The following is a 26,636-nucleotide window of genomic DNA, read 5'->3' on the forward strand; positions in this document are numbered from 1 at the left end:
CCCTTCAGTCACTGCCCTGCAGCCTCCGCCTGCTGAGCCCGTCCAGAGATTAGATTTGATTACACAAGAATTCATTAGGATTATCTAATGATATTAGGCACCACTGCTCTGCCAAATTCCTGATGAGTAATGGCTTGTAGTATTGCAGCCATGTAGGAAACCCATAAAACTCTGTTCTCTGACCTTCGCTTCAGTTCCTGAATCACAGGCTTCAGCCTCTGCATATCCTTGCTCCAGAGCCCCTGCTCCAACTCCTCTGGAGATATTTTTAATGGGAGCCAGTGCAGGGGGAGTCGTGTTGATTTCAAACTGGCTCTTCTGGGCTTGTTCCCATTCACCAGCGTTCTCCCGCTGCTGTAGAGAGGGAAACAAGCGAGGACACCCCTTTTGTTTCCCAAGAGGGAAACAAACAAGAGCACCATTCCTACCTGTTACCCACGGCAGCACGTGGCTGTGGGTGAAAGTGAATGAATGAGAGAAATGTTTCCTTCACCTAAATCCCAATTAAAGCGATACAGTTGTTCTGCAGGCAAACATTGTACCCACCCTGCGGGGCTCTGGGCGCTGCCAGGCAGCCACAGAGGGCAGGAAAATCAGGGTGTAACTGTGGGGAATAACCTTGGCTAATATGTAAGGACAAATAATTACATAATACAAAAATAAATGAAATATTAATATTTTTTGTTCGCTGCTGGTCATTCTGGCTGAAGTTTTGATGTCTCGTTAGTGATACCCCCGTGCAGTAATTGTAGTGAAGAGGAGCTCCAGGGACACTCGCTATTTCCAGAGTTTGGAGCCGTTCCTGCAGAACAGCCGCGACTCTGCCCAGCCAAGGGCTCGCACCTGAGTCATGGCAGAGGTGACGGCACCTGTGCAGGCGGGTGCTCACCTGAGCCCTCGCTTCCCGCTATTCTGCGCTCCCCAAACAGCGCTGACAGCCGGTTTATTCAGTGTTTACTCGGGGTTTACCCTCGCAGTCTCTGTGCCCGGTACTCCCGTACGCTCGCCCCCCGCTCGCTCCAGGGCTCTGTGCGGACCCCAGGAACAAAACACATGCACGTCCCCAACCGGGGGCGTTCGCACGAACAGAGGGGTCCCTCCCCGCCCCTGACCGCTCGGACCCGGGGGTCCATCCCCCTCACTGACCGCACGGACCCAGGTGTCCCCCCCCATCGCTAACCACGCACACCCGGGGGTCCATCCCCGTCACTGACCGCTCGGACCCAGGTGTCCCTCCCCATCGCTAACCACGCACACCCGGGGGTCCATCCCCGTCCCTGACCGCACAGCCCGAGGGTCTCGCTGTCCGCTGCCCCCGCCCGGGGCGCGGCGCGGGGCACGCTGGGAGCTGTAGTCCCGTGGGCCGCGCCCCCGCGGCGGGGCGGCGGCGGCAGGACTCGCTTACCCAGCATGCCCCGCCGGTTATTTAAGGCACGGCGGCGGGCGCGGAGCGCAGTGACCATGTGGACGCGCAGCTAAGGCGGCGGCGGGCGCAGCCTCCGGGAGCGGGACCGGGAGCGCCGCCGGTATGGAGCTGCCGAGCCGTCCATAGCCCGCCCCGCCGCCTCCGCAGCCAGGTACGGCCGGGAGAGAGCGGGCACGGCTGGGCGGGGAGGGAGGCGGTGAGCGGCCGTCGGGGCAGCCCCGTCCCGCAGCCCGAGGGATGCGGCTCGGTGCTGGGTGGGGACAGCCGGGGATGCAGCCCGTTGCTAGGCGGGGATAGCCGGGTGTGCAGCCCGCTGCTGTGCAGGGATGCGTTCCCGTGCTCGGCGGGGATGCCCGGCCGCCGCAGCCCTCGCGGGACCGGGCAGAGCCCCCTGCGCCGTCCCGGCGGTCCCGGAGCGGGGTCCCGGCCCCGGGAGCACCGCGGGCCCGGCGGCGGGACTGCGCCTCCGTTCCAACTTTGCTCGTGTTTTTGCCCCCGCGCTCGGGGCTCGGCTGCGAGCGATGTTTGGCGTTATGTAAACACTTGTGAGCGCCGATGGGGACTTGGCCATGGGCGATCTTCCTCTTAAATGGTCAAAAAGCGGGCAGCTGTGGGTGGATGTTTCGGAGGGTCCCGCTGACTGGCCTGACAGGCCAAATATTTGGCTGTTTCCTGGACTACAATAACTGGACTTCGGCGGGGGAAGGGGTGGGGGCACATGTGCATTCCCCATGCGTGTACGTGGGATGTGCCACGGTCCCGAGCGGCTCCAGGGCTCCGTGCCCAGCGCCCGAGTGAGTCCTGCGGGTTCTGGGGGGATGCTCGGGGGGCACGGGCTCCCCGTGCCCCTTTTGGTGCCGGTTTTCCCGCAGGGAACACGCTCCGGGCAGCGGGACCAGCCGGGGCTGCCGCGGCCCTTCCCCTCCCGGCCCCAGGTGGGTTCGCTCTGCCGCCGGAGTTTGGCTGAGCAGACTCCAACAGGTGAAAGGCTGGAGTTGGATTTATTGCCGTGCAGCGGTGCCGTGCCTGCTCAGCCGCAGATGGACCGGCCTGCGGTCCTGCTGCTCACAAATCAGGAAGGGAGAACGTGGCTAATACAATCCAGATCTCAGCCTGATGAAGATTTAGTGGCTGCCGGTCGTGCGGGGAGTAGCGTGTGTGGGAGCCGCTGGTTTTATTTCTTAGCGAGGCTCGGTACCTGTGCATGTGTTTTATTTCTCAGAGTGTGTTTAGCTGTTTGCTTTGAGGCTGTTTTGCTGGGCTCGGGAATCAGCCCGGTATCCCAGGACTGCAGACGGGTTAGCCGGAGGGCTGGCTGACTCTGAGCCCAGGCCAGAGGCCCGAGGTGGAGCTGTTTTCCTTGCAGGGCTCAGCTGCGATGCCATGTGAGGCCAATATTCAGTGCTTCCTCTGTGGCCACCTTAATGGGCTACCAGGCACTGGATTTCTTTTCTGTGCCTTAATTTGCACCAATTTCCTTCCACAGCAAGCATTCCCCTGGTCCGAGTGCCCGGTGGCTGTGCTGGTGTCAGTGTCTGGAGCAGTAACAGCATTGCAGGCTGGAGCAGAGCTCTGGCTGCCCAGGGAGTGCAGAAAGCTGTGGCATCCATCAGGCCAGAAATGCAGGGTTCACAGGACAAGTGGGGAAACAAACGTGGGAACTGACCGCTGTGGGACCCAGCAGGCTGAGCTGGTAGTGCTCAGGGTGCCTAAACCAAAAGAAGGAATCACTGTGAAAACAAAACCACAGTTGCAGCGTGTTTCAAAACAAGCTGATGCTGAGCTGATTATTTCTAATGTTTTCTTTAAGCTGCCTCTTGTTTGTCAATAACAGGGGTTTTTCTTGTTAAAATACCTTATTTCCCCAAGATTAAAGTGTTTGCTTAGATGAGGGTTTTTTCTCCCATCTGCTTGTTTTGCAGTGTTGATTAAGCCTTGGAAATAGTTTCCTCTTACCAGGTTTCATAAATTAGGAAGTAAACAAACAGGAGTAACTTTGGTTTGCCTTTGCAATCATGGGGTGGAGCTTAGCTCGGGGAAATGGTTTTTATGAGATGTGCTAATCCTGAACACCATCGTTGGAGGGTGGAGGAGGCCTTGATGAGGAGCACAGGAGGGAGAGCATTTGGTTTGTTTCTGATGGTGGTTAGTGGAGCTGCAGGTTTGGGTGCATGGAGCTGTCCTGGGACTGATGAGCAGGGTGTAAGGGGCAGTTGTGACCTCTGGCTATTAATGAGAAGTGTAATTTTGGGAGGAATTCTTCACTGAAAGGGCTGTCGGGCATTGGCAGGGGCTGCCCAGGGAGGTTGTGGAATCCCCATCCCTGGAGGTGTGCAAGCAATGCTTGGATGTGGCACTCGGTGCTCTGGGCTGGGGATGAGGGGAGGATTGGGCACAGCTTGGGCTCGATGACCCTGGGAGTCTTTTCCAGCCTCAGTGGTTCTGTAACATGATCTTATCCACAGCACCATCAACCCTCTCATTTCCCTCAACAAACCTGTTTGTAGCCTAGAAAATGCACAAATTGAGTTAAAGTGGAGAAATAATCTCAAATCCTGGCAGCTCACAAGTGCGGGAGAGCTGCAAACCACGATGTGCTGCTGTTGTGTGGTCTGAGCTCTTGCTCTGACTTTGTAGTGGCTCCTCTGCTGAGGACAGCCCTGAATGTCCCTGACAGTGTGGCAAGCATGAGAACTGCAGGGGTGGCAGGTTTGGGGTGAATTTTGGGGATCCAGCTCCTCCATACTGTGTGTGTGCCAGCGAAAAGGGAACAGCCCCAGGGGCTGGCCAAATTGGGGTGGTCCAGAAGTCTGTTCTGGAGGCAGAAGCTCCTTTTGGCTGCTCCTTGTCAGACGAGCTGGTCTCTCCTGGTAAATTGCTGAAATGGACAGCATTGAGGTGGAACTCCTTGTTCAGCGCTGTCAGGCAGGATTAGAGCAGATCCCAGGTACCCTGAGCCCTTGTCTGGTACCTGCCCTTGAGTTGGAGCAGGTGCTGCTTGTTCTGAGGAGCTCTTGGAGCAGGTGGAGCTGCTCTTGGCCACCTGGGCTCGTTTGTGCCCCATCAGGCAAGAGAGCAGTGCCACCGGAGCTGCCCCAGTGCTGGGAGCTCTGGGACCCTCGGTGCTAGAAAAGCATTGAGGGGCTGGAGGGTGTCCAGAGATGGGAATGGAGCTGGGGAAGGGGCTCAGCCTGGAGAAAAGGATCTGGCTCTGCACAGCTCCTGCCAGGAGGGGCGGCTGAGGGGTCAGGCTCTGCTCCAGGGAACAGGGACAGGAGGAGACGGAACAGCTCAGGCTGGGCTGGGCAGGCTCAGGGTAAATATTAGGAAAAAGAACTTCACTTGAAAGAGTGAAAGCACTGAAATGGGCTGCCCAGGGAAGCAGGGTGTCCCCATCCCTGCAGGTGCTCAAGGACTGAGCAGGTGTGGCTGTTCCTGGCACGGCTGGGTGGGCACAGTGCTGTCAGTTCAGTTCAACACCTGAAGGTCTTTCCCAGCTTCCATGGTCGTGTGGTGGCTGTGCTGGCTGCTCAGCGCTCAGCACCCTGCTTTGCAATATCTGATGTGTCAGCTTGGGAGTCTTTGAGACATTATTACCCCATAAATACAAGCTAGTTGTAGTTGTAGGATTGTCTTAAAGCCAGGAGGAATGTGAGGCTCCCGTGGGAGGTGGGATGAGGGTAGTGGCTCTGTAGTAGCTGGTAGACGAGCTGCTGGCTCGCCCGTGGGTGAGTGTGAGGGAAGGCAACCTCAGCAAAGCAGCTTAGGGAGACCAAAGGGTTTAGAGGCAGAAAATCATGTGCTGCTAGAAGGTTATGTAAATGTAACATCTCTTCACAAGGAGGCTGTGGTGTAAATCCTGGTTCCTAAAGATCTGCATTACTGTATGTCCCAAATTAGTTTATTCTGTTAAGATAGCAACAGAAACTGAAGGTGCTTGGGTGGCCTGGAGCCTTTTTTTGTGCTGTTTATGTGGGATAAAGCACAAGGGCTGTTAAAAGCTGCCCAGTTTCATCCAGTGGCCTGTGCTGGGTGGGGACTGGTGCTGCTTTACAGGCTGGGAGAGCAGTAGAGAGTGTCCTGTGCTGCAGGGCTGGATGCTGGCAGTGTCCATGGCTGTTCCAAGTGATCCCTGTGCAGCCCAGCCTCTCCTGGAGGCTGCTGCAGGAGGCAGGATGCCAGAACTGCACGGGCTTTGATCTGGCTCGATATTCCTGTCTAATTTCTGCTCCCCACGGACAGTATGAAGGGACTACAGCAATTATTGCCTCGTTCTGTGTCTTGGCATGAGCGGGCAGTGGCTGGGATGGAGGCAGATCCCTCTTTCCAGGGTGCTGCAAGTACTTGTTAGATGGGCAGAAGCATCCAGAGGCTCCTGTGTGGCTCTTGCCTGTGCTGTACCTGCTGGGAATGTACATTTCCAGGTCTTCAGGGCAATTGTGGTTTATGGGACCAAATTTGCTGAGAAAAGCCGTGGCTGCTTCATCCCTGGAGTGTCCAAGGCCAGGCTGGACAGGGCTTGGAGCAATGTGGGGTAGTGGAAGGTGCCCCTGTTCATGGCAGGGGATGCAATGAGATGGTCTGCAAGGTTCCTTCCAACCCAAACCATTCTGGGATTGTGTTCTGTGAAAAAGATGAAATGGAAGCTATAGGAATTCAAGCAAGGAAAGCTGCAACATTGGGCTGTGGATTCTGAACTCAGAGGAGTTTCATTTTCATGCTTGTGGTTTTGGTTAAGCTTGTCAAAACTTGGATCAGAACTTCCTAGCAGCGTTTTATGGAGAATAAAATGTCAGTTGATATCTGAGCAAGTTAACCCTCTGGAGAGAAAATGGGTTGGAAACGTCCATGGAAGTCTGTGTTCCTTGGTTTCGGATTTGTGGCTTGTGGCCATGTAACTGCAGCCTCACGTTCCAGAACACCAACACGAACAGTGCTGCAGGAAGCTGAGTGTCCATATCTCACTGGTGATCTTCCTTGGAGGTGTCCAAGGCCGGGCTGGACAGGGTTTGGAGCTGCTCTAGTGGAAGGGAGTGGAATGAGATGATCTGTCAGGTCCTTTCAAGCCAAACCAGTCTGTGACTCTGTTCATTTGGCTGCAGAGGTGATCAAAGGAGAGGGGATAGCTCTGAGAGATGGAAATGCCAGATGTTTCTGGTTGGGATGTTGGGTAATGCCTCTGCTTTTGGAGTAATGTGGTGCTGAGCTCTGAGGGAAGAGGCTCTGTTGGTTGCACCCGGTGTCAAAATGGACACAGGCAGTTCATCCTCTCCTCATCTGGTGCATGGTCTTCTGTGGTCAGAGGGTGATAATCTCTGAGCATGCACATGAAAGAAATTTCTGATCATAGTAGGCCAAAAAATGGCTGCTGCCCAAAGGCTGCACTTTGTTTTTTATTCGATGCAATTGTTTAGTAGCAGTTTTGCATGAAACTTGTATAAACATTTCTTTGTGCCTTGGCCCATCCTGTCTGCTTCTTCAGAAATTCAGAAATCTGCCAAGAAGCTGTGAAGAGGAGAGCTTTGTTTGCAGTCCAGCTCTGTCCCATCTGCATCCCACTGCAAGGAGAAACACATGGCCACAGATGCAGCCACCGACCTCAGCTGGCTGGAGGTGCCTCATCCCAAGGGTTAATTGAGAACTTCTGATTAAAATAACTCTGCAGTCCTTGGCTGCTCCTCTCTTAAGTGTTCAGTAGATTCAGATGCTGATGCTCGTGGGTGGCTCAGCATTTTGAACCTTTGCCTTCTGGAAAATTACAGTTGGGAGGCCAACAGGTACAGGGCAGCCTGGGAACTGGAGCCTTCATCTGTAACGCAGCCCGGCCCACCGGGGCTTTGGGGCTCAAAGTAGGTCCCCTGGCCACCAGTGGCTCTCCACACGTGCTCGTCATGTGCTGGCAGTGGCTCCTCCTCTTGGGCTGGTTGTCCCGGGGCTGAGGTTTTATCCAGAGAGCCGGGAGCCAGCCGAGGTGTCCGGGAGGGACGGGCGGAGAGCGGCGCACGGGAAGCTCCTGCCTTGGGGACAGCGCTGCAGGATCCTCGCAGCCTGCAGCATCAGGGGCTGCCCACGGGGACACGGGCCTTGGCTGCTCTGCCCTCTGCCCGAGGGGACCCAGCTGTGCCGGGGGACGCCCTGCCAAGCCCAGCCCTGGAGACCGACAGCGCGCCCGCCATGGAGGAGAGGGAGCCCCCGCCCAGGTGGGGAGCTGGAGAGAGGGGACAGGGCTGGGGGACAGGCTGGGGAAGGGGCCAGGGCAGGGGGACAGGCTGGGGAAGGGGCCAGGCACTGGGGACAGGCTGGGGAAGGGGCCAGTCAGGCACTGGGGACACAGGGCATGGAGGCTGCTCTTGGGACAGGTGAGCAAACTGCCGAGCTCAGGGAGTGTTGGGTTTGCGAGGGGTGATGTGGGGTGCAGGAACCAGCCCCTGCTGTGGTGAGCCCTCAGCAGGTACCTGGCCATGCAGGTGACATTGGGGCTGCTCTGTTCCCTCTTCTTCCCTGGCCATCTTTGTTCCTTGGCCAAGCTCCAGCTGGTGCAATAAACCAAGCTTGCTCTCTTTGCCCATGACATTGGCTGTCCTGGTCCTTTTGGCGTGTTCCAGCACTCTCCTGATAGAAATATGCTGGAAAATATTGTGTGCTCATCGGGGCCTCATCCAGAGGCTGACGTGCAGGCTGCCTCCTCCCAGCAGGGCTGCAGCCTGCCAGGATGGGCTTCAGGAAGGATCAGCTTCAGCAAGTGCTCCTTCCTTTTAATGGGATTGAGAAGATGCTGTCAGGTCGAACTTAGTTTGGAACAAAGAAGTGATATTTTTCTCCTGACAGTGTGTCTCTAATAGAGTTTCTTTTTCCAGCTGCCTGTCAATAGGACCTGTCAGTCACGTTTCTTACCTCAGTCAGTGGCTGCTGTGTAAGGGATTGCTGTCAGAGTGTGACTTCCATGCTTTTGACTTGAATTTTCTGTAACTAGCTTGTCTGGTTGCACTGGGCAAATAATTAAAAAAAAAAAAAAAAGCAGGCGCCCTTTCTGAGGAGAAAAGAACATTGTGCACATTTGCTTTCCTGTACTGAGGTTTTATTGAGGTTAAAGTTACCAAAATGAGTTGCTTTATCTGTTTTCTTAAACTGCAGTTGCACCTATGAAATAGTAACTTTGGAATAACTTTGTCACTGATACGATAAATCTATTTATCTGTGGAGTGGCAAATAGTATGAATAGAATGTAATTAACTCGGCCCTCATCTTGCTGTGTGAATTTACACTGCTCTTCCTACTTATTTTTAGAGGAAGGGGAAGTGTGTGCTTGATGAGATGAGCAGTGAGTCTGATGGCTCCCCTGGGAGCAGAGGGGAGTGTGGGCTGGTGCATGGGGATTTGGGAGACCTGGATTCAGATCTGGGCCCTGAGTCTGACCTGCTGCATGTCCTTGAGAAAGTCACAGTGCTGTGCTGCTCCCTCCTTCCCCCTTCCCCAGCCTCCATCTTGCCTGATCAGCCTGGAAATCGGAGAAAAAAAATCTGCTGCATTTTGAGTGTCAGGAGGAAAAAGATTTGGTGTGAGAAAGAGCATTTCCCCCCCTTAATCTAACGGCTCATCAGCCGCCCATGGGTGGCAGAGCAGCCTCCTGGACATGAAAGGCTGCAGCTGAAGGGAGGACAAGATCCTGTGGTAGATAAATGCACTGCTCTGATAGGGTTTTTGAAGGTGCAGTCTCTGAAATGGAGCTCCATGTGCATAAAACCAGCAGTGCTGAGCCCTCCAGCGCTGTCCCTGAGCTGGGTCCCACTGCAGGTGTGAGAGATCCCAAAATCCCTTCATTTTCCCTTCCCTGGCGAGGGCAAAGAGCTCCTTTCAGATTTGCAAAGTCAGAAGCTTTGCAGATGACAGAGCTCTGTCCTCAGCCCCAGCACAGTGATTATTCACTGGGTGAGCTTTTAAATAAAGCACTTCCTCCCTTCCTTGGCTCTTCTAATGGGATTCTTAGGAATCTTTCCTAGCATCCTCAGGGAGGAAACCTTCCTTTTTTTTTACTGAATGAGAACATCAGGTTTGAGTTCAGATTTTCAAGTTAGCTGTGTCTGTGAAAATACAGAATGTGCTGTGGGTGTTATCCAGAAAAACAGATGAAGTCTTGGTTAGTCTATAGGATCAAATTTTCAGCCAAGTAATCTTGTAAAATTTGGATTTACCAGATTATCTAAGCATTGGATTTTCAGGATAATACAGTGTTTGGTTGCATTTAAAAAGCGTTAATTTGCTTGGCCTGATTTACCAATATTAATGACCCGATTCCATTTAATTCAAACACAGATTTACCTGGTCTTGGGGGTTCTCAGATCTCTTAATTTCTGGCTGATTCTGCTTATGCCGTTAAGCAGTTCTTTGTGTTTGCTTCTTTGTTGTCTCTCTGCCCTTAAACTCTGGTCTTGCTTCTGTCAAAAACTGAAACAGAATTAAACTTTCCCTCTGGAATTTCCTGTCGGCAGTAATGAACTTGAAACACTTAAGTACAGTTGGAGATTCTATTCTTAAACAACCCAGATAGTGAAAAAGACTTTGATAAAGTGCTGCTCCAGTTTTGGTACCAGTACATATAAAATTACCAATGTTTATTGAATTGAGCACTAAACCACAGTGCAAATCTGCCAGGAGAGAGCTGGGTGCATCCTGGGACTGCGGGGCACAGCAAGGAGCTTTTTTCTTAATCTAAACAAACATCATTACAGCATCTTAGAAAGACACAGTCATTTGTATCCCAGTAGCTGGGACTCAAGCAGTTTGCAATGAGACACATTTGGGCTCGTTTATTTTACAAACAGGATTTGCGTTCGCGGGGTAAAGAATTAAAATCCCACACAAAGCAGACGTGTGAGACATGAAATCGGGGAAGTAGCTTTGATTTCTTTGAAAAAGCTTTTCGCAAATGCTGGGATGAGGAATGGCAGGGCAGGGATGTTGTCACAAACAGTCCCTGCGAGGAGAGACTTCAAACGGGGCCTTGACTCGGCTCTTCAAGGAAAGCACACTCCCAGCTCTTGGAACCTCTTTTTTCTGACTTAGCATCGGGAGGGAGATGAGTGATGGGAGAAATTAGTGTGAAATGTTTACAAAGCAGCTGCATTTCCCGTTCTGAGCGTTTCCGAAGGCAGCTGTCTCAGCGAGGTGTTTGATATTGAGCGCTCGGTTTGATGTCGTGGTGTTGTCACTGGTAATCCTGCTTTAACTGCCCGTATGAAATGTGTTTTCATGAGAAAAGGGATTGCATTTCAGGGACTGTATTAGGCTTATCCTGGCTTATTCAAGGCCATTAGGCTGAGCATATGCTCTGCTTGTGCCCTAAAATGCAACAGGGATTGGGAGCTGGTGGGAACTGTTCTGGGTCTGCAGAGTTTCTCCTTGGCTTTGGGGACAAACCGTGGCCAAGGCTTGTACAAACCCTTCCTCTGCCTTTCAGAACTGCTTCTGTTCTGTTATTTTCACTGTAGGGAAAGCAGCTTGGGTTGAAGATACGCACAAGATAATCTGTAGTAAGAAATAATCAGAACTGAACCCCGGAGCTGTGTCACTTTCTGTTCAGTAAGATGATCACACTCGTGGTGGTGTGCTGCAGATTTGTGCTCACCAGAGCAGGGGGAGATCCTGAAACTCCTGGGCTGAATAGCAGGTTTTCCTGGCTTTAATTCCCTGCCTGAAATTAGCTAATGCATGTATGGATTCAGCCCCACAGAGCAGAGCTGGCAGAAAAACTTGTCGGTCATTTTCTTGAAATTCACATGAAATTGAGCAGATTTGTTTATTTATTTTAGTCAGTTTCTTCAACAGAAATTGATTTTTGTTTTCCTGTGCAGATAAACTGTATATAAAACATACGGAGCCACTGACTTTGATATAGACACGAGGAAACGGTCACCAACAGAATTATAAAGATTCATCTTTCAGGGCTTAAAAAAAATACTGTAGAATGTGTTCATAGCTCAGGAATTTTTTGATGTCTGTGGGCAGTTATAGTTAACTTCTCAATGTACTGTCCACTTTTAGTTCGTCTTTCTTTTGTATCCTGGCAAGTCCTTCTGTTTCTTAAAATGTGAACCTTCAGCTTGGTGAGAAAAGAACATTATTTTTACAGCTTGGGTTGCTGCTGTTGACGTTGCTGCCACCTGAGTTAAGCTGCTTGGAGAAACCTGACTTCATTTTTACTAGATAATGCCATGCTTATCAGTGCTTCATCTTTGATTTTTTTAGAGTGAGTTTACCTAGAGGGAATCTTGTTTTCCTGCAGTGTTTAAGGGGAGGAGGTGGACAGTGCTCCCTGGGTAACACTGCTGTGTTTCAGCTGGAACAGGATGAATTTCCTGCAGGAATCCCCTCTTGCAGGGCTATGAAAGAGCCATTAAAGCTGGGATTATGCACAGAATAACTGCAAATGTTCTCTTAGGGCCGTCCCCTCATCTAGTGTAAATCAGTTGCTCTTGGCAGTGGCATATCTAAAATAAATAAATAGCGGGGTAATGGTTGTATTTGTCCATGGAGCACAATTGCCTTTGCAGCAGCATGACTGTGCTGTACCCACGAGAGCCAGGTACTGGGAGGCTGTGAAAATCCCCTGTCCTGCCCTTCCAGGGAGTTCTGGTGGTCACCCTGTCTGTGGTCAGTGCCCTGGGGATGGCAGTGTCCCCTCACAGCCAGGGACACACACAGGGATGCTCTGACGTGGGGATGGCAGTGTCCCCTCACAGCCAGGGACACACACAGGGATGCTCTGACATAGGGATGGCAGTGTCCCCTCACAGCCAGGGGACACACACAGGGATGCTCTGAGTGCTTTGGGGATGGCAGTGTCCCCTCACAGCCAGGGACACACACAGGGATGCTCTGAGTGACGTGTCCAGGAGCAAACCTGCTCTCCTCAGTCCCTGTGGTCTCACTTGGATAAATGTGCCAAGGCTGACAGGTTTTTACTGCCTCCGCTTCTGCCTTGTCCTGCTGAAGAAAACAATCAAAGATGACCCCCCAGAGGTCTGGTTTTGGGAGGATTAGTGTGGCCAGCTGTTGTTGACAGCATCCCTTAGAAAAAGGTTTTCAAACTGGGTACCTGGGAAATTTGGTCTTAAAAACTTTCCAGTTTTTGTTTCACAATTCCAGTTGTCAGAGGTAGGAAAAGCCTCCATTTGAGGTGGCTGATCATTTAGTGTTTGGTGCCAGTAGCTGGAGTGGTTTTGTCAGTCCCTTGTGAGGAGAGTGTGAAAAGCTCTGGAGCTGAATTAGTGCAGCAGTGCCTCTGCTCCCTCCTGTGTGGGGAGGCCTGGGGGGTCGCTGAGCTCCATCTGCCAGTGCAGCGTGGTCCTGAGCCCTGGCCACGCTGAGCATTGGCAGGGACGGGTGTCAGGGATGCTTTTGGCCATTAAAGAATGGAGGCAGGACAGCCAGGGCAATGAGAAAGCGTGAGGATAAATCAGTTTTAGATGAGGCTCACCCCAGTGGGAACTGGCTCCCTGGAGCATCTCCTGGTGTGTTGGGGATGGCTTCACACTGATGGGTGTTGGAACAGCATTCAGAAATCCAGAAGGGGCAGTGAGGACTTGCATGGTGATTAATCTGCCTGAGCTTGGGAAACAAGGTTATTGGAGCCAGATCAGCCCCTGGTGAAGCCAAACTCCAGCACAGCTCTCCTGGGTGGGAGCAGCAAGGCTGGGGTTCCAGGCTGCACCCCAAACCCAGCTCTGCAGGCTCATCCAGGAATTCTAGGGATGATCTGGGAAGAGCCCAGCTGCTCAATTCACTGAACTGCTGCCAGGCTTAACCCCACCTTTTTGGTATCCAGAACTCTGTTATGGTTTTCCTGGTTCTGGGTGAAGCGGATAAACATTTTATTAGTGGAATTGTCAGTAATTTGCAGAAGAGCATTTTTGGGAGGTTTGAACTATCATGATATATCAGTTATAATTTCATGGTATGGTGGGGTCTTCCTTGGTGAAGAAAATGTGAGAAAATTGAGGCTGTATCCTGGAAAGTGCTGCAGGAATTTGCTTGTCCATCCCTCAGCCTGGTTTTGGGCACTGGTCTGAGATTTTTTTTTTTATTTTTTTGCCAAGAAAAAAATCTCTAATGGAAGTCAATAACTTTGACCTTCACATTCCCTTGGGAACAGCTGTGGTCAACATCTGCCTCTTGTGAGGAAAAGGTAATCCCCCCACAGCATGGAAAGGAAACCTTAATGCCATGTAGAAAGGGTTAATTGGGGAGTATCTGTGGCTTTTCTTGGCTTAGACAGCTTTTGCTTTGGGCTCTATTAATTCAGGGCTGACCCTAATTTTGAGTGATGAACAGTTTTCTAGTCTGAAGTTGGTAGTTTAAGATCCAAGTCAGGAAATGGGCAAAGTTGTATTTCCAGTGTTGCTAATTCAGTCACTCTGCATATTTCTGTATGTTTCTTGGCATATATCTTAAAATAGGTAGCAGTGTTTTTCTGTCCACTTATCAGGAAAGAATGGGAACAGACTGTGTACCATGCAGTGGCTGAAGGACTTGGCATTTAACAGGCAGCCAAGGAAGGGTTTGGTGTTGTGTGCACCCAGATTTGATTCCAGAGGAGCTGAGACCCCTTTACCTGCATACCAGCCTGGCCTCTTATCTCCTGGTTTTCCTGGATTTGTGTTTCATTGTACCAGTGACACAGATTTGCAGGGATAGAATGTCCATGCTGTGCTTTGATTTAATAATAATAATGAAAGTTGTTATTGTTATTCCCAGCAGCACAGATCTTTTGGGAGCGAGGAGGGAGAGCTGCTTGGAGCTTTTCAGAAGAAAAGTGTAACTTTAGGTGTAACTTTAGGTGTTTATTGCCCTTTCATAGCTGCAAACATCACCTTTTGGATCTCCACGAACTTTTCTCTTTGTTGAGCTCCAAGCTTGCCTAACAACCTGCTCCTTTTGGTAAACAAGATAATGCCCAGGGAAGGGGATATTTATCCCTAGAATAAGCAGAATTTCCCGCTGCTCCCCTTTTCTGCTCTTATGGCATGGAGAGCCTCTTTGGGTGTGATGGAGGGAGAGGGAGCAGGTGTTGGGAGCTTTTCTGCCTCAGTGCTTTTCTCTCTGGGCAGTGCTGGCTGCAGGGCTCACAGCCTGCCAGGAGGAGCAGCTTGGAGCAGCCTTGGTGCTCTTTGAATCCTCAAGCACAGGAGCTGCTGGGCCTTTGGAACTCGCTGATCAAAAAGCAGGGCTTGGGAGGATGTCCAGGAAACCACTAAATGGGCTTGGGAAAGATGTCTCTGAAAATCTGTTCTGTTGGGTTTGTTATCCGGGCTCGTGTTGGGCTCTTTGTTGCTGTGACAGATTGAAACTCAAATTTTTTTCTATATTTATTGAAATGACAGGTGGATCCTGTGTTGTTTGGACTTGGGGCTTTAGAGAAAATCAAGTTCTTAATGCAGTTGAAGTTGGCAACACTCAGTGTCTGTCTCTTCAGTGTTACAGTTAAGCCATCTATATTAAACCTAGGATTGAAGAATTACTGATTTCATGGGGATTTGGTTGTCTGATAATGCATTTGACTTTGGAAAAATCATAATCTTTTTTTATGTGCAAAATCTATTGTCAGGCATGCTGATTGGGTCTTCACCTAATTCTGGTTTTGGGCCGGTGGGTGCAAGCAGGAGGCTGCTGGTGTCATGTCCAAATTTTATCAAAAAACATTGCCATGAATCGGGTCAATATTTGGAATTTCTCAGGAGCACCATTCCAGCACTAGGGAGAACCTTTAAAGGATGCTTCAACCTTTAATTCTGGCAAAGGAATGTGACTTAGCTACAAACATGGCTGCATATTTCGATACAAAAACTGCAGCGGTTCCCTCTCCCCTTTTGCCTGTGGCAGGTGGGATGGAAGGGTTGCTGCAGCTGCACTCAAATCCAGTATCTCTGGGATGAATGCCTGCCTGTGAGGCAGTCCCACGTGCCATGAGATGCCAGTAGCTGCTTGTTTTTCCTGGTTTAGTTTTCCAAGCAAGCACTCTGGCCTGCTGGGCTTCCTTTGATACCTGAAGTTGCTCTGCGAGAACTTGCTCGGTTTTTCAAACAAACCAACAATCAAAGGCAAAGGCTCCTGTTGCTGTAACCTCTGGTAGCTGCACCAAGGAATTCTGCCTCATTCATGTTGTGCTTTCTTCTTTCTTCCAGGGGCAATAAGCCAGAGATGACTGACAAGATGTCGAGCTTCCTTCATATTGGAGATATTTGTTCTCTCTATGCAGAGGGCTCAACAAATGGATTTATTAGCACTTTGGGGTAAGAACAGCTGTTCCCTTGCATTACAAACCCTGTAAGAAGGACTAGCAGAGCTCAGCTAGCTCTCTTCAGCCTGATCCCAGGGAATACTGGCTAAAGCAAGGGAGCTTTATGGATAGACTTGGCCCTACGTTTAAAAATAGCCTGAAGTGAATATGGCAAGGTAGATTTTGGGAGGCTGGAGAGTGTATCCATGGCTGTGGTGCAGTTTATCCTTGGTGGGGAGGAAAAACCTTGTCAGGTGAAGGGGTAGGGGGGAATGAATGCAACCCAATGATTTTCATGTTGTTGTCTGTCCCGTGTCCGTCCGTGTGTCCCGTCCTGTCCCTCCCTGCCCCTTCCCCAGTCAGGGACGAGCAGACCCCAGTGCACTCTGCTGATTGCACAAAGGATGTAGCACAGGCAATGGAAGCAGTGTAAAAAACATATATATCTAACAAAAAATAAATCAAATCCCCGAGCCAAGTGGTTTAAATACCAGTAACTCACCACTACAGCTAGTTTGACCTTAAAATTGAGGTTTAATTTGAGGTTTCTCCTACAGACAAAATTGTTTTTCTCCTATCAAAGGAGAAGATGTTTTGACCCTTGTGCTTTGCCAGAGCCCTGGAGCAGCAGTGGGAGCTGTGTTGTGCCAGCTCCTGCCCCTTTGTGCTGCCTGCAGCAGGCCAGGGGCAGGTGCTGTGCAGCAGGAGAGGGGAATGCTGCTCCATCCACCACAAAAACAGCTTTTCACGTGGGAAAAGCACGAGCTGGCAGAGCGGAGCCATGGGCTTGGAGCACAGCTCTGAGGAGGGCCAGGGAATGTTTGATGCTGCTGAGGAGGAACCTCTGCAAGCATCAGGAGCTGGGTGCTGCTGGGCAGGAGCCCTTGCAGGGTGAGAAGCTCCAGGAGCACCTCTGGCCCCTGTTCCCGAGGGCAGGAGCAGTGAGGGGCACACACACAGCCTGCTCTCTCTCATTTCCAGTAGCCCTAAGGGCCTCAGGGGGGGTACAGTCACAGCACATGTTTTGATGCCTACAGCCCAGATGCAGCTGCTAAATGGAGCTCCCAAGCAGGGTACAGAGCCAGCATCCTGGTAAGTGCCTCAGCAGGAAACGATGGGCTGCAATCTCTCCTGAGTGACTCCAAACTAACTTGTAGGTTTAGTCCTCTAGCTATTAGGATTCTGGAAAATAAGGGGGCAGAGAAGGAAGCAGACACTGAAGATGCACCATGATCTATTATAGGAAAGAGAAGAAAATATGGGATGCTGCCAGAAAGGAGAGAAGGTATGATAAAAGCAAGGGGTGTAGTAAGTAGGGTTGGTCGAATAGTATTTGGCAAATGTATTTGACAAATTTCCCAGGTCCTGGTCAAATATGCCACGTGCACTGTGCAGCCCTGGATCAGCTGTGTGACGGGCCAAATACTATCTGCTGAACACTGGCAGCATGAGTTATCCTCTAGAGCTGCCTATTGTTTCTCCTCCCAGTCTGAAGCGAGTTTGGCAGTGAATAACTGCAGGCCAAGTAGAAAGTTGTTCTGCCATGTGGATCCCGTGCATGAGCAGTATGCAGTGGCTGTGGCTTCTGAGGGCATTGCTGAGCAGATGTTTTTCACCATGGCTGGTCCTTGTGGACATGACAGGCCCCAAGCTTTGTTATCTCCTAGGCTTGATGAGATGTGCTCATGGCAGGCCTGAAGTCCCCTCTGTGTTCAGGCCTCCTCTTTGATTTGGTTAGCGCTGTTTTAAGGTAACTGCATTATGTAATGGCCACATATCTCTGAGCCAAATTTAAGCCAGAAATCCTAATTGCTATGTGAAACATGAAATGCATTATCTTCTTAATAAGCCTCTGTAATCAAATTAGTTTTGTCCCATATTTAATTTAGTCTTTGTCCTGGAGAAAATTAAAGCAGCAAAGGGAAGATTTGGTGTAATTGTCCTCCAGCCCATGTGGAGTTTTGACAGTCTGATGTCATAACATGTGTAATGACTTGTTATGTGGTTCCTGAAGGTTGAGGAGCAGATGCCACTCACTCTACATTCTAAAGCTGTCCTAAATCTCTGAAGAGTGTTCCTATTGAATATTCCTATGACATGTTGCTTAATCAGAACTTGACTCTTGCTGTTTCCCAGACTCAGTGCTGTCATCATGATGATTACTGGTGTACAATCTATCCTCTTTTGTGTTTCTCACCCTGTAAAATTTTCCTCTTACTAGTTTGGGAAGTTCCTCTTTATTTTCAACTTAATCTCAGATGAGAGGGATGCATTGCACTGAGGTTATCTGTATGGGATGATCAGAGTAACCTATTTCCTGGATATTTTTGGCCCTTTGTTGACCAGAAGCAGGTGCTGCAGCTCAAATGTTAATACCAACTCATGTTGGAGCACCTATATATAAATATATATATAGAACTGAGTAGGGAGAAAATCCATGGGGAAAAAGCAATTCACTCTGAATGTTTGCATATGCAAATCTTAGATGCATAAAACTGTTGAGCCCTCTTAGTTTCTCTGATCTCTTAATTTCCATGCACTTCCTTGTTTTCTCTAATTGTCTCAAGATGCTCCCTGCATGTGAGCAGCCTCTGCAAGGAACAACTCTCATATTCTAGGTCTCAGTCTTCCTCCAGTTGATTCTGCATGAGAATGGACCTCTCAAACCTTTGACCTTGGAGTTTTACTTTCTACGTTTGTGTAGAAAGCCTCTTTGACAGATTGGTTACAAGGGGCCAAATTGAGTCATTTAGGATGAAATCAAGCCCCAAAGTGTTTGGTTACAGGTGCAATTCTCCAGTTTGGGAAAAGCCCAGTTCCACCTCGATCCAAAGCTGCTCAGAGCAGTGGGAACAGGGGCTTCCCACCTATTCCCTTTATTCTGTGGGATTTCAGCTGACCCTGTGGGGGCTGTGCAGGGACAGCAGCTCTGTCCTGGCATTCCCTCTTGGAATCTCTTGGGTTTGCCTGTGCAGCTCCCCCTCTTCCTGGCAGAACAGGAGGAGGTTGGCTCAGTCCCTCAGCTCACCTGGTGTTTGGCTGGTGAGCAGGAGGGTACATTTGTGCCTTCCTTTCTCTCAGGAGCCAATTTTTATTGTGGCACTGACTCTTCCTGCCATTTCTTAGTACTCGGGTCAGTGTCCAGTTTGCATAGCTGTCATATTTTCCTGTTCTCTATTCATACAAACACATTTGCAGCGTGACTCAAATCTGTCCAAGAGGCAGGAGCTGTCCTGAGGCTGTCTGTCACCTCCCTAGAATATGGGCTGTTCTGTCTGCACCTCGAGCAGGGCACGTAAGGATGATGCAGAACACAGGAGCAATGACTTATTTATTGTCCCACCTACCAGGAGCAAAGCTCTGGGCAACAGTAAAAATTAGCTGCATGCTTCTTAGAAAGATCTGGCATAAGTTGGCATTTGGGGAATGTCTTCTGCTGAAGTGGCCACTCGGATGAAATATTGCAAGCGAGACTTTGGTTTTGTGACGAGGATGGAGGGGGCTGCAGGGGATGGGATCTCACTGCACTGCTCATTTCTTTGCAGCCTTGTGGATGATCGCTGTGTGGTACAGCCAGAAGCAGGTGATCTTAACAACCCACCCAAAAAATTCAGAGGTAAGTTGGTCAGACAGCTCCTTACCCTTCTCTTAGAAATGATTCTTTGTTTTGTGCAGCGCTCTGTAACAATTTCTGACCTCTCTGCTTTCTGTGGCACATTTTAGTGTCATCTTCTTCCGTGGATGGCAGCCCATGAGGAAAAATTGTGTTGAATGTCTGTGGGACTGTGGTGGTTTAACCTGAGTCAGCCTCACCCAGAGGGATGGGGAGAGGAAGAGTGTTCAGATCAAGCAGTTCAGTAGATAAAGGAGCAGCTTCACCCAGCAGCGAGGCAGAAGGGTGAATTGGTTCCCATTTCCCATGGGCAGGCAGGTGTTGGGCCAAGACAGCTGTCACCCCTGCAGGCACTGCCAGCTCTGTGCCCTGCTGTGCTGGGCTGGGACAGCCTGGGCATGGCTGTGCCCCCAGCTGCTGTGCCCCCCAGCCCTCACAGGGAGGTGGGAGCAGAGCTCTGCTCAGCAGTAACTCAAACACCCCTGTGTGAGCAACAGCTTCCAGCACAAATCCAAAATACAGCTCTACCAGCTACTGCAAGGAACATTAACTCTGTCCCAGCCAAACAGGAATGAAGAAAGCTGTGTGAGGGGATGGGGTTGAGGTTGTCAGTTTGCTTTTCAGATCTCTCCGAATGTTCACAATCCCTGGGAATTTCATTTCTTTTTCTCCATTCCATCACACCTTCTTTCTAATTACCCAGTATCAAACCTCAGGGAGGAGGAAAATGAAAAGGAACAAGTGTTAGCCACAGCTATTGTTATCTGACCTAATTTGATATGAGCTACCTTGGGCTTTGCTTTCACTCTGCCAGGAAACTTATGCTCAGTGATAAGAAATTAGTGCTCTGCTTTTGAGTTTGGCAAGGGCTGACTTGTTCAAGAAAGGCCTCAGACAGGAAGAGAAGCACTCACTGGGATTTGGTTTGCAAAGATCTTGAATTCTTTTTCTCACCCTTGGGCATCTTTCACCCAGAGGATAACTCAGCCAAATATTCTATGATTTTGGTCAGGATTTTATTTTTTTAGGTGTAGCAGCACCTGTGCCTTGTTTCTTTGGATGAATCTGTTTCCTTGGTTATGCTTTGCCTTTATCAGGGTCTCAGAATCACCATAATTCTGTTCAGGTCTGGCCAGAACTGCAGGTGATTGCCCTTGATAACCATGTACAATCTGTGCTGCTGGTTTTGCCTGCTGTTATTTGGGTGGTTTTGGGTTTTTTTGCCATGACACGATGTCCCATATAATGAAGCTCTCCTTTTAAAATATTGCTGAAATCTGTGAGTTCTTGTTGGTTTTTCTCCCTTTTTCCTGGAAAACTGAAGAGCTGATAATTGAAACACTAAACAGGCAACCTGGGTATGTTCAGCATTCAGTGGTAAGCTCTCCAAGAAAGAACAATGTTGTTTTGTGAAGCAGAGCCTTGACTTCTGAGCCATTCTTGATGTTAAAATTGTATGGAAGAATAAAAGCAGATTTGACTGAGACTGCTGGGTGCAGAGGGAGGTGGAGGGAGAGACAGAGAGAGAGGAAAGAATGAGAAAAAGGCAATTCTTGCTAGCACAGTTTAGGAACTGCAAGTACAGAGAGACATTTGTCTGACATAAAACACTGTGGTTAGACATTGTAAATGTTCTCATATTACTTATAATTTATACAGGGAGAGAGAATGGTGTGAACCTTTTCCAACCTTTGTAGTTACTTCAATGAAGCTTTCATGGGGAGGTTTATGCTTAATGGTAAATGGCAACAAAAGTCATAAAATTTTAGCAGGCTTTTCTCTTATTTATACACATACTTTGTAAGTGTAGTCTGAGATAAAATGCTTTCTGTGATAAACACGTTCAGAAGAAGTAATTGTGGAGTTTATCACCTCATCCTCACCAGAAATGGAAAATACTCCATTTTCATGCAGCTGGGTGGGGCTTGGAGCAGCCTGGGGTAGGGGAGGGTGTCCCTGCCATGGCAGGGCTGAGTTTTGGGGTCCCTTCAGCCCAGACCATCCTGGGAATGATGCTGGTCATCACAGCAGCTGCAGCCTGAGGAGTGGGGTCAGGCACTGGTGATTGTGAAGGAATGTCCTGAAATCTTCTTGGAGCAAGAAGAAAATGAGTCAGATGGAAGTGACTTGGATTGTGCCCTTACAGAGGATTGGGAAAGCACTTCTGTGGTTCTGTGACCTGCTTTGTGTCCCTGTGCTCCAAGGGGTCCAGGTGCAGGTCTGTCCCCTCTGGGAGGGTCCCTGAGCCTGGCACCTCTGGCCAGGCTTGGGGATCTCCTTTTTGGTACCGTTTTTTGGGAAGTCATTCTGAGCTTCTTAGAGCAGCTCTGTCCTCCGTGGGCAGTTGTAAAACTCTTGTAAATACAAATTTCATGCTTAATCAACGTGAGGAGAGATCTCTAGAAGCAAGATATGCGTCGATGGCTCCAAGAAAATTCAGTGTGAAAGTCAAGCCTGTCTATCCAGTGGCAGAATGAATCCACCCCGCTTTTTCCCTCACCACAGGTGCTTCAGGTTGTAAAAAGTCATGTTGCCAAGGCTACATTTAATCCCTCGCATCTGGTGGCAGCAGCAAGGCCCTGCTCTGGAGGGTGGGGGATTTTCTTTGCACTCCAGGCCCTTGAAATGGAGCAGAGCTGCTGTGCACCAAGTGGGGGTGTGTGCACAGAGGGGGATTTGGCAGCAGCGGCTCAATGCGAGTGTGTTCTGTCACTAAACACTGCTAACCTGCTGCTGCTGTGAAAACAGCCCTGCCTGAGCAATGTGCTCCTAAAAACAGCCCCTTCCCAGCTGAACCGGGCTTTGTGAGCCGGGAAATCTCTGCTTGGAGAAGGACTGGCTTGGAGGCAGAGGGGGAATCTGGGTGTGAGGGTGGTGGGACAGGAGGGGCAGAGACATCATGGGGACACCAGCACTGCCTTTGTGGACAGGAGTGGTGGGAAAAGCTGGCTGGAGGATGGAGCTGGAGATGGGAGAGCCCTGGAAAGGGTGAGGGCAGAGGCAGCTGAGAGTCTGAGAGGGGGTGATGCTTGGGATTGGAGTGCGGAGTAAGAGTGCAAAGGAGATGGTTTAAAAAAGAAAGAATTCCAGGCTTATTAGATGGAAAAAAAGTGAAGTGCTGGAGCTGGAAAGAGCTCCAGAGGAAGGTAATGCAGCACACTCAAGTTCCTGTGAGTGTTTACCTGCAGTTATTTCACTGTTAAATGCTGTGGTGCCTCTAGGTCATTAAAGTATTCATTTGATCAGTGGAAGGTGTGAAGGCTGATTCTTTTTCTTGCTATTTTCCATCCCAAGCAGAGTTATTTAGCACCTGAGGTCAGTGGTTTGAGGCTGGATGGCAATTATGGTCTAAGATTTCAGTGGATTTTTTTTTATTCTGGCTTTCTGTGTCCACGTTAAATGCAGTGGTTTGGGTGTGTTTGGGGTTTTTTTCAAGTGCAGCATTTCTCTGGCCCTTCATGCCTCCAGCTCCAAACAATTAAAAAGTCCTCTAAAACTGCTTTTCAAAATGTGAAGATTGAAGAATGCATTCATTAGAGTTTCTTTTTAATAATGTTAATATGCAAAAGAAGGGTTTTTGACTTAACTGTTGTAAATGTACTGTGTACAGATGAGATTCCTGGAAGAAATCCTAGTTGTGTGAGTCTCCAAAAAAAAATGAGTGTGACATTCCCTTCGTTATCTGCACTTCTTTAAACAGAAAAGACATTGAATGTTTCTATGAAGCTCCAATTGCCATAGCTGAAGAGGGGCTAAAAATGAATTTCCTTTGAATGTGCATGGATTGATGTGGGAAGTGTGAACTGAAACTGACCCTCAGCTGGGCTGGAGCTGCAATTCCTGCTGAAATACACACACACAGAGATCCTTATTCTGCAGGTGCAACTCTGCCCTGCCCTGGTGCAGGAGCTGCAGCAGAGCCCAGGGCTGGAGGTTTGGTGTGGAGCTGCTGCTCTGTGCTCTCAGTGACATGGGCTGTGCATTTCCAGAGGTTTATTTGTGTTCATTGGTGCTGGAGCTGCTGCTCTGTGCTCTCAGTGAGCTGGACTCTGCATTTGCAGAGGTTTATTTGTGTTCATGGGTGATGGAGCTGCTGCTCTGTGCTCTCAGGGACATGGACTGCATTTTTAGGGGTTTATCTGTGTTCATGGGTGCTGGAGCTGCTGTTCTGTGCTCTCAGTGAGCTGGACTGTGCATTTTTAGGGGTTTGTGTACACTGGTGCTGGAGCTGCTGCTCTGTGCTCTCAGTGAGCTGGGCTGTGCATTTCCAGGGGTTTATTTGTGTTCACTGGTGCTGGAGCACAGCCCTGCACCCAGCCAAACGTGTTTGTTTAATGCAAGACACTGCTACTACAGCAAAACAGTCTGGCTGACAGGCTTCTCAGGAAATTCCTTGCAGCTCTTTATTTGGGATGCAGAGCTGTGTGCCAGCCTCCCAGCAGCTCTGCAATAAACTCTGGCAGAAAGGGCACTCACTGGGTTAATTTGTCCAGCAGCTCCCTCCTTCCAGAACATTGTTTTAGTAGTTGCTGGGCAACACTCTTTTTTTGGCAAGATGTTCAAGGAATGAACCCATATCTTAGACTTAAAATACCCTCATGGCGGAGCGGGAGAGGAGTAGTTGAGATTCTGTTTGTTCTTTTATGCTGATCCACGCTGTGCTCCTGGGGCTGCTGCTGCCTCTGCAGGTGCTGGGGGCCAGCCCTGGGGCTCAGCCTCAGAGCTGCAGTGGGAGGAACTCCCCAGGCAGCTTTAATTTATCACGGTATGGCTGTAAAACTGGGTTTAGTGTGGGTCATGGAATGGCTCGGGTTGGAAGGGACCTTGTACTTCATCCAGTGCCACCCCTGCCATGGCAGGGACACCTTCCACTGTCCCAGGCTGCTCCAGCCCCATCCAAGCACTTGGGCACTGCCAGGGCTCCAGGGGCAGCCACAGCTGTGCCAGGGCCTCTCCACCCTCCATTCCTTCCACCATCCACAGTTTTGATGGATGTTCTTTAGTGATCCCTGTGCTCAGCCCTGCTGAAGCCAATGTGCTTCTCCCTGGCAGAAATGTTTTCTATTTTGTCCTTCACAGCTTTGCCATCACTGATCTGAAGCCTCCCCACTCCTGCTTTGTGCTGAATGGAGGAAACTCCATATGAAGGAAAAATATGAAGGAAATCTGTGATTCATGCAGGTCTGCTGGAGGCTCTGCAGTCCTGTTGCACGCATACACATGATTTACCCTTATTTAGCCAGGGCAAGCTTGTTTGTGCTTTGCCATCGGGGCTGAGATTAGGGATTCCTTCAGCTGGAGGGTCACATAGTTCATTTCCCAAACACTTGTGAAAATTAAAAAACAAGCTAAAACAAATACCCAGGTCCCTGTGCCTGCTGGTTTTGGAGGAGTGTGAGCAGCAGGTAGTGCCCTTGGGCTGCTGCAGTGCCACCCCTGTGTTCAGCAGGAGTTTTCTGTGGAATCAGGATCAGCCTGAGGCTCCTGTGGGCAGCCTTGAATCCTCTCCATGCACGCTTTTCCTGCTCTGCTGTGGGGAAAGGGATGATATCAGCTTTTTAAACTTTGATGTGAAGTAGCTTGAGTTGTTTGACTCTCTCAGCTGAGTTGGAGTGGGTGTTGTGCAGAGGTTTGAGCTGGAGTGATGGTGAAGAGGATGGGATGGACCTGAGCTGCGCAGCCAGTCTGGGCTTCCTTTCCTTCTGAGCATGGAGTTTCTCATGCTGCTGAAATGCCTGCCTGCATTCATTATTAAGGTGCCTGGGTTCCTTTAAGGAATATTTAAATTGGACTCTAAATATGGCTTCTTTTCCCCCTCTGATAGTAGCAGTTCAAATAGCAGGATTTGTTTTCTGTGCAGGAAGCAGAACTTTGGGGAGTGCCCGAGTGCTGAGGCCAAAGCCTTCTTGCAGAGACATCCATCACTTGCAATAGAAACTCCTTCCCAATTTTGAGATGTCCAAGTCAGATTAAAATGCCTGTGCTGAATACCAGAAGTAGAAAGTGGAGCATAATAGTGAATACCCACTTAAACCAACTTCTGTTTTGTCGACAAACACCACAAAAAGAAAAAAGATGCCTCTTACCCCCTTTCAGAATGAGTAAAAATCAAAATAAGAAGTGTAAAATCAAAATAAGTTGTTTGATAGAAAAGCAAAACTATAAAAATAGTCTGTTGTTGTGCCTATATTTTTTTAATTCAAAATTGAAGCATTGAGCATTTTGAGTAAAAAAAAAAATCTTTCAGTCTTGCTGAATTAGGGTGTAGTTAAATCTGAAATACATTTTGCTGCCTTGATGAGGAATCTTCCAGTATTTATAGAGCTGCACTAGCAAACTGCCAACTGCTTGTATGCATTTGAATTTGCTGCCCTTTATAAGATGAAGAAATCCTGAATCCTGCCTCTGAATTGTGAAACTTTAGCCCACTGCAGCCTACGTGCAAGCAGATGTTGGGGACAATTGCCACCGCAGCATTTAGATATTTTAAAAAGCTGCGAAGTTGGAAGTGTTGCTTTTCCATGCAGACAAGTTTGCTTTATATCTGCTGAGGCTTGGGATGCCCCGAGCAGGGGGATGCAGGGATCCAAGGGAAGGTTGGTTGGGATTTTTGTCATGGAGAGTGAATTGGGAAGTTGGTTTTATTTCATCTCCCACATCGCTTGCAGTGGTTCCTTACGAGTTTGGGGGAATTATTTGTGGTGGAGTACCAGGATATCCCAAAAACATCCTGATTGTGTGGTGCTCTGATACCCAGAGCAGCTGTGGCTGCCCTGGCAGTGTCCCAGGCCAGGCTGGGTGGTTCCTGGGACAGGGGGAGCTGTCCCTGCCGTGGCAGGCTGGGAATGGGATGAGCTCTAAGGTCCCTTCCACCCCAAACCCTGCAGGGAGCCTGTGCTGATGTGCTTAGCAGGGATAAATGACTGGCTGAGTAATTGCTGGTGCTCAGGATTATTTCTGATGGGTGCTGAGATGGGTGGGGAGGGTCTGTGGGGCACAAATCAAGGTCCTTGTGACAGCTGGGGACAGAGGAGGGGCTGGCTCTGGGGCACAGACACTGGCTGGGCTGTGTTTCCCTGCTCCTCTGTGCCCAGACAGCTGTCTGCCAACCTGTGGGCTTCAGGAGCTTTCATCTGGGGTGTCTGCATGGAGATGGAGGCAGAGCAAAGCCCCTTTGAAACAGAAAGTGCCATTAAAATGCATAACTGGAGCGCAGTGTGAAACCCAATCTGCTGGTTCAGGTACAGCAGAGGAAGGATGGGGATTTAATTTATTATTATCTCTCTCCTGGGGAGAAGTTTGATCTGCCCCTCTGCCAACGG

General features: G+C 49.7%; 1 protein-coding gene across 1 annotated transcript in view; it reads left to right on the top strand.

Annotated features, from left to right (window-relative positions):
- The first annotated feature begins 1,469 nt into the window (after positions 1–1,469).
- The window catches only part of ITPR1 (inositol 1,4,5-trisphosphate receptor type 1), a 158,693-nt gene continuing 133,526 nt past the window's right edge, over positions 1,470–26,636 (top strand). The window contains exons 1-3 of the mRNA XM_063165053.1: positions 1,470–1,577; positions 15,607–15,714; positions 19,247–19,317. Coding sequence (XP_063021123.1) covers positions 15,623–15,714; positions 19,247–19,317 — 163 coding nt within the window. The 5' untranslated portion in view covers positions 1,470–1,577; positions 15,607–15,622. The remainder of the gene's footprint in view (positions 1,578–15,606; positions 15,715–19,246; positions 19,318–26,636) is intronic.

This window comes from Melospiza melodia, chromosome 10, assembly GCF_035770615.1.
Source record: "Melospiza melodia melodia isolate bMelMel2 chromosome 10, bMelMel2.pri, whole genome shotgun sequence".
Lineage (NCBI taxonomy): Eukaryota > Metazoa > Chordata > Aves > Passeriformes > Passerellidae > Melospiza > Melospiza melodia.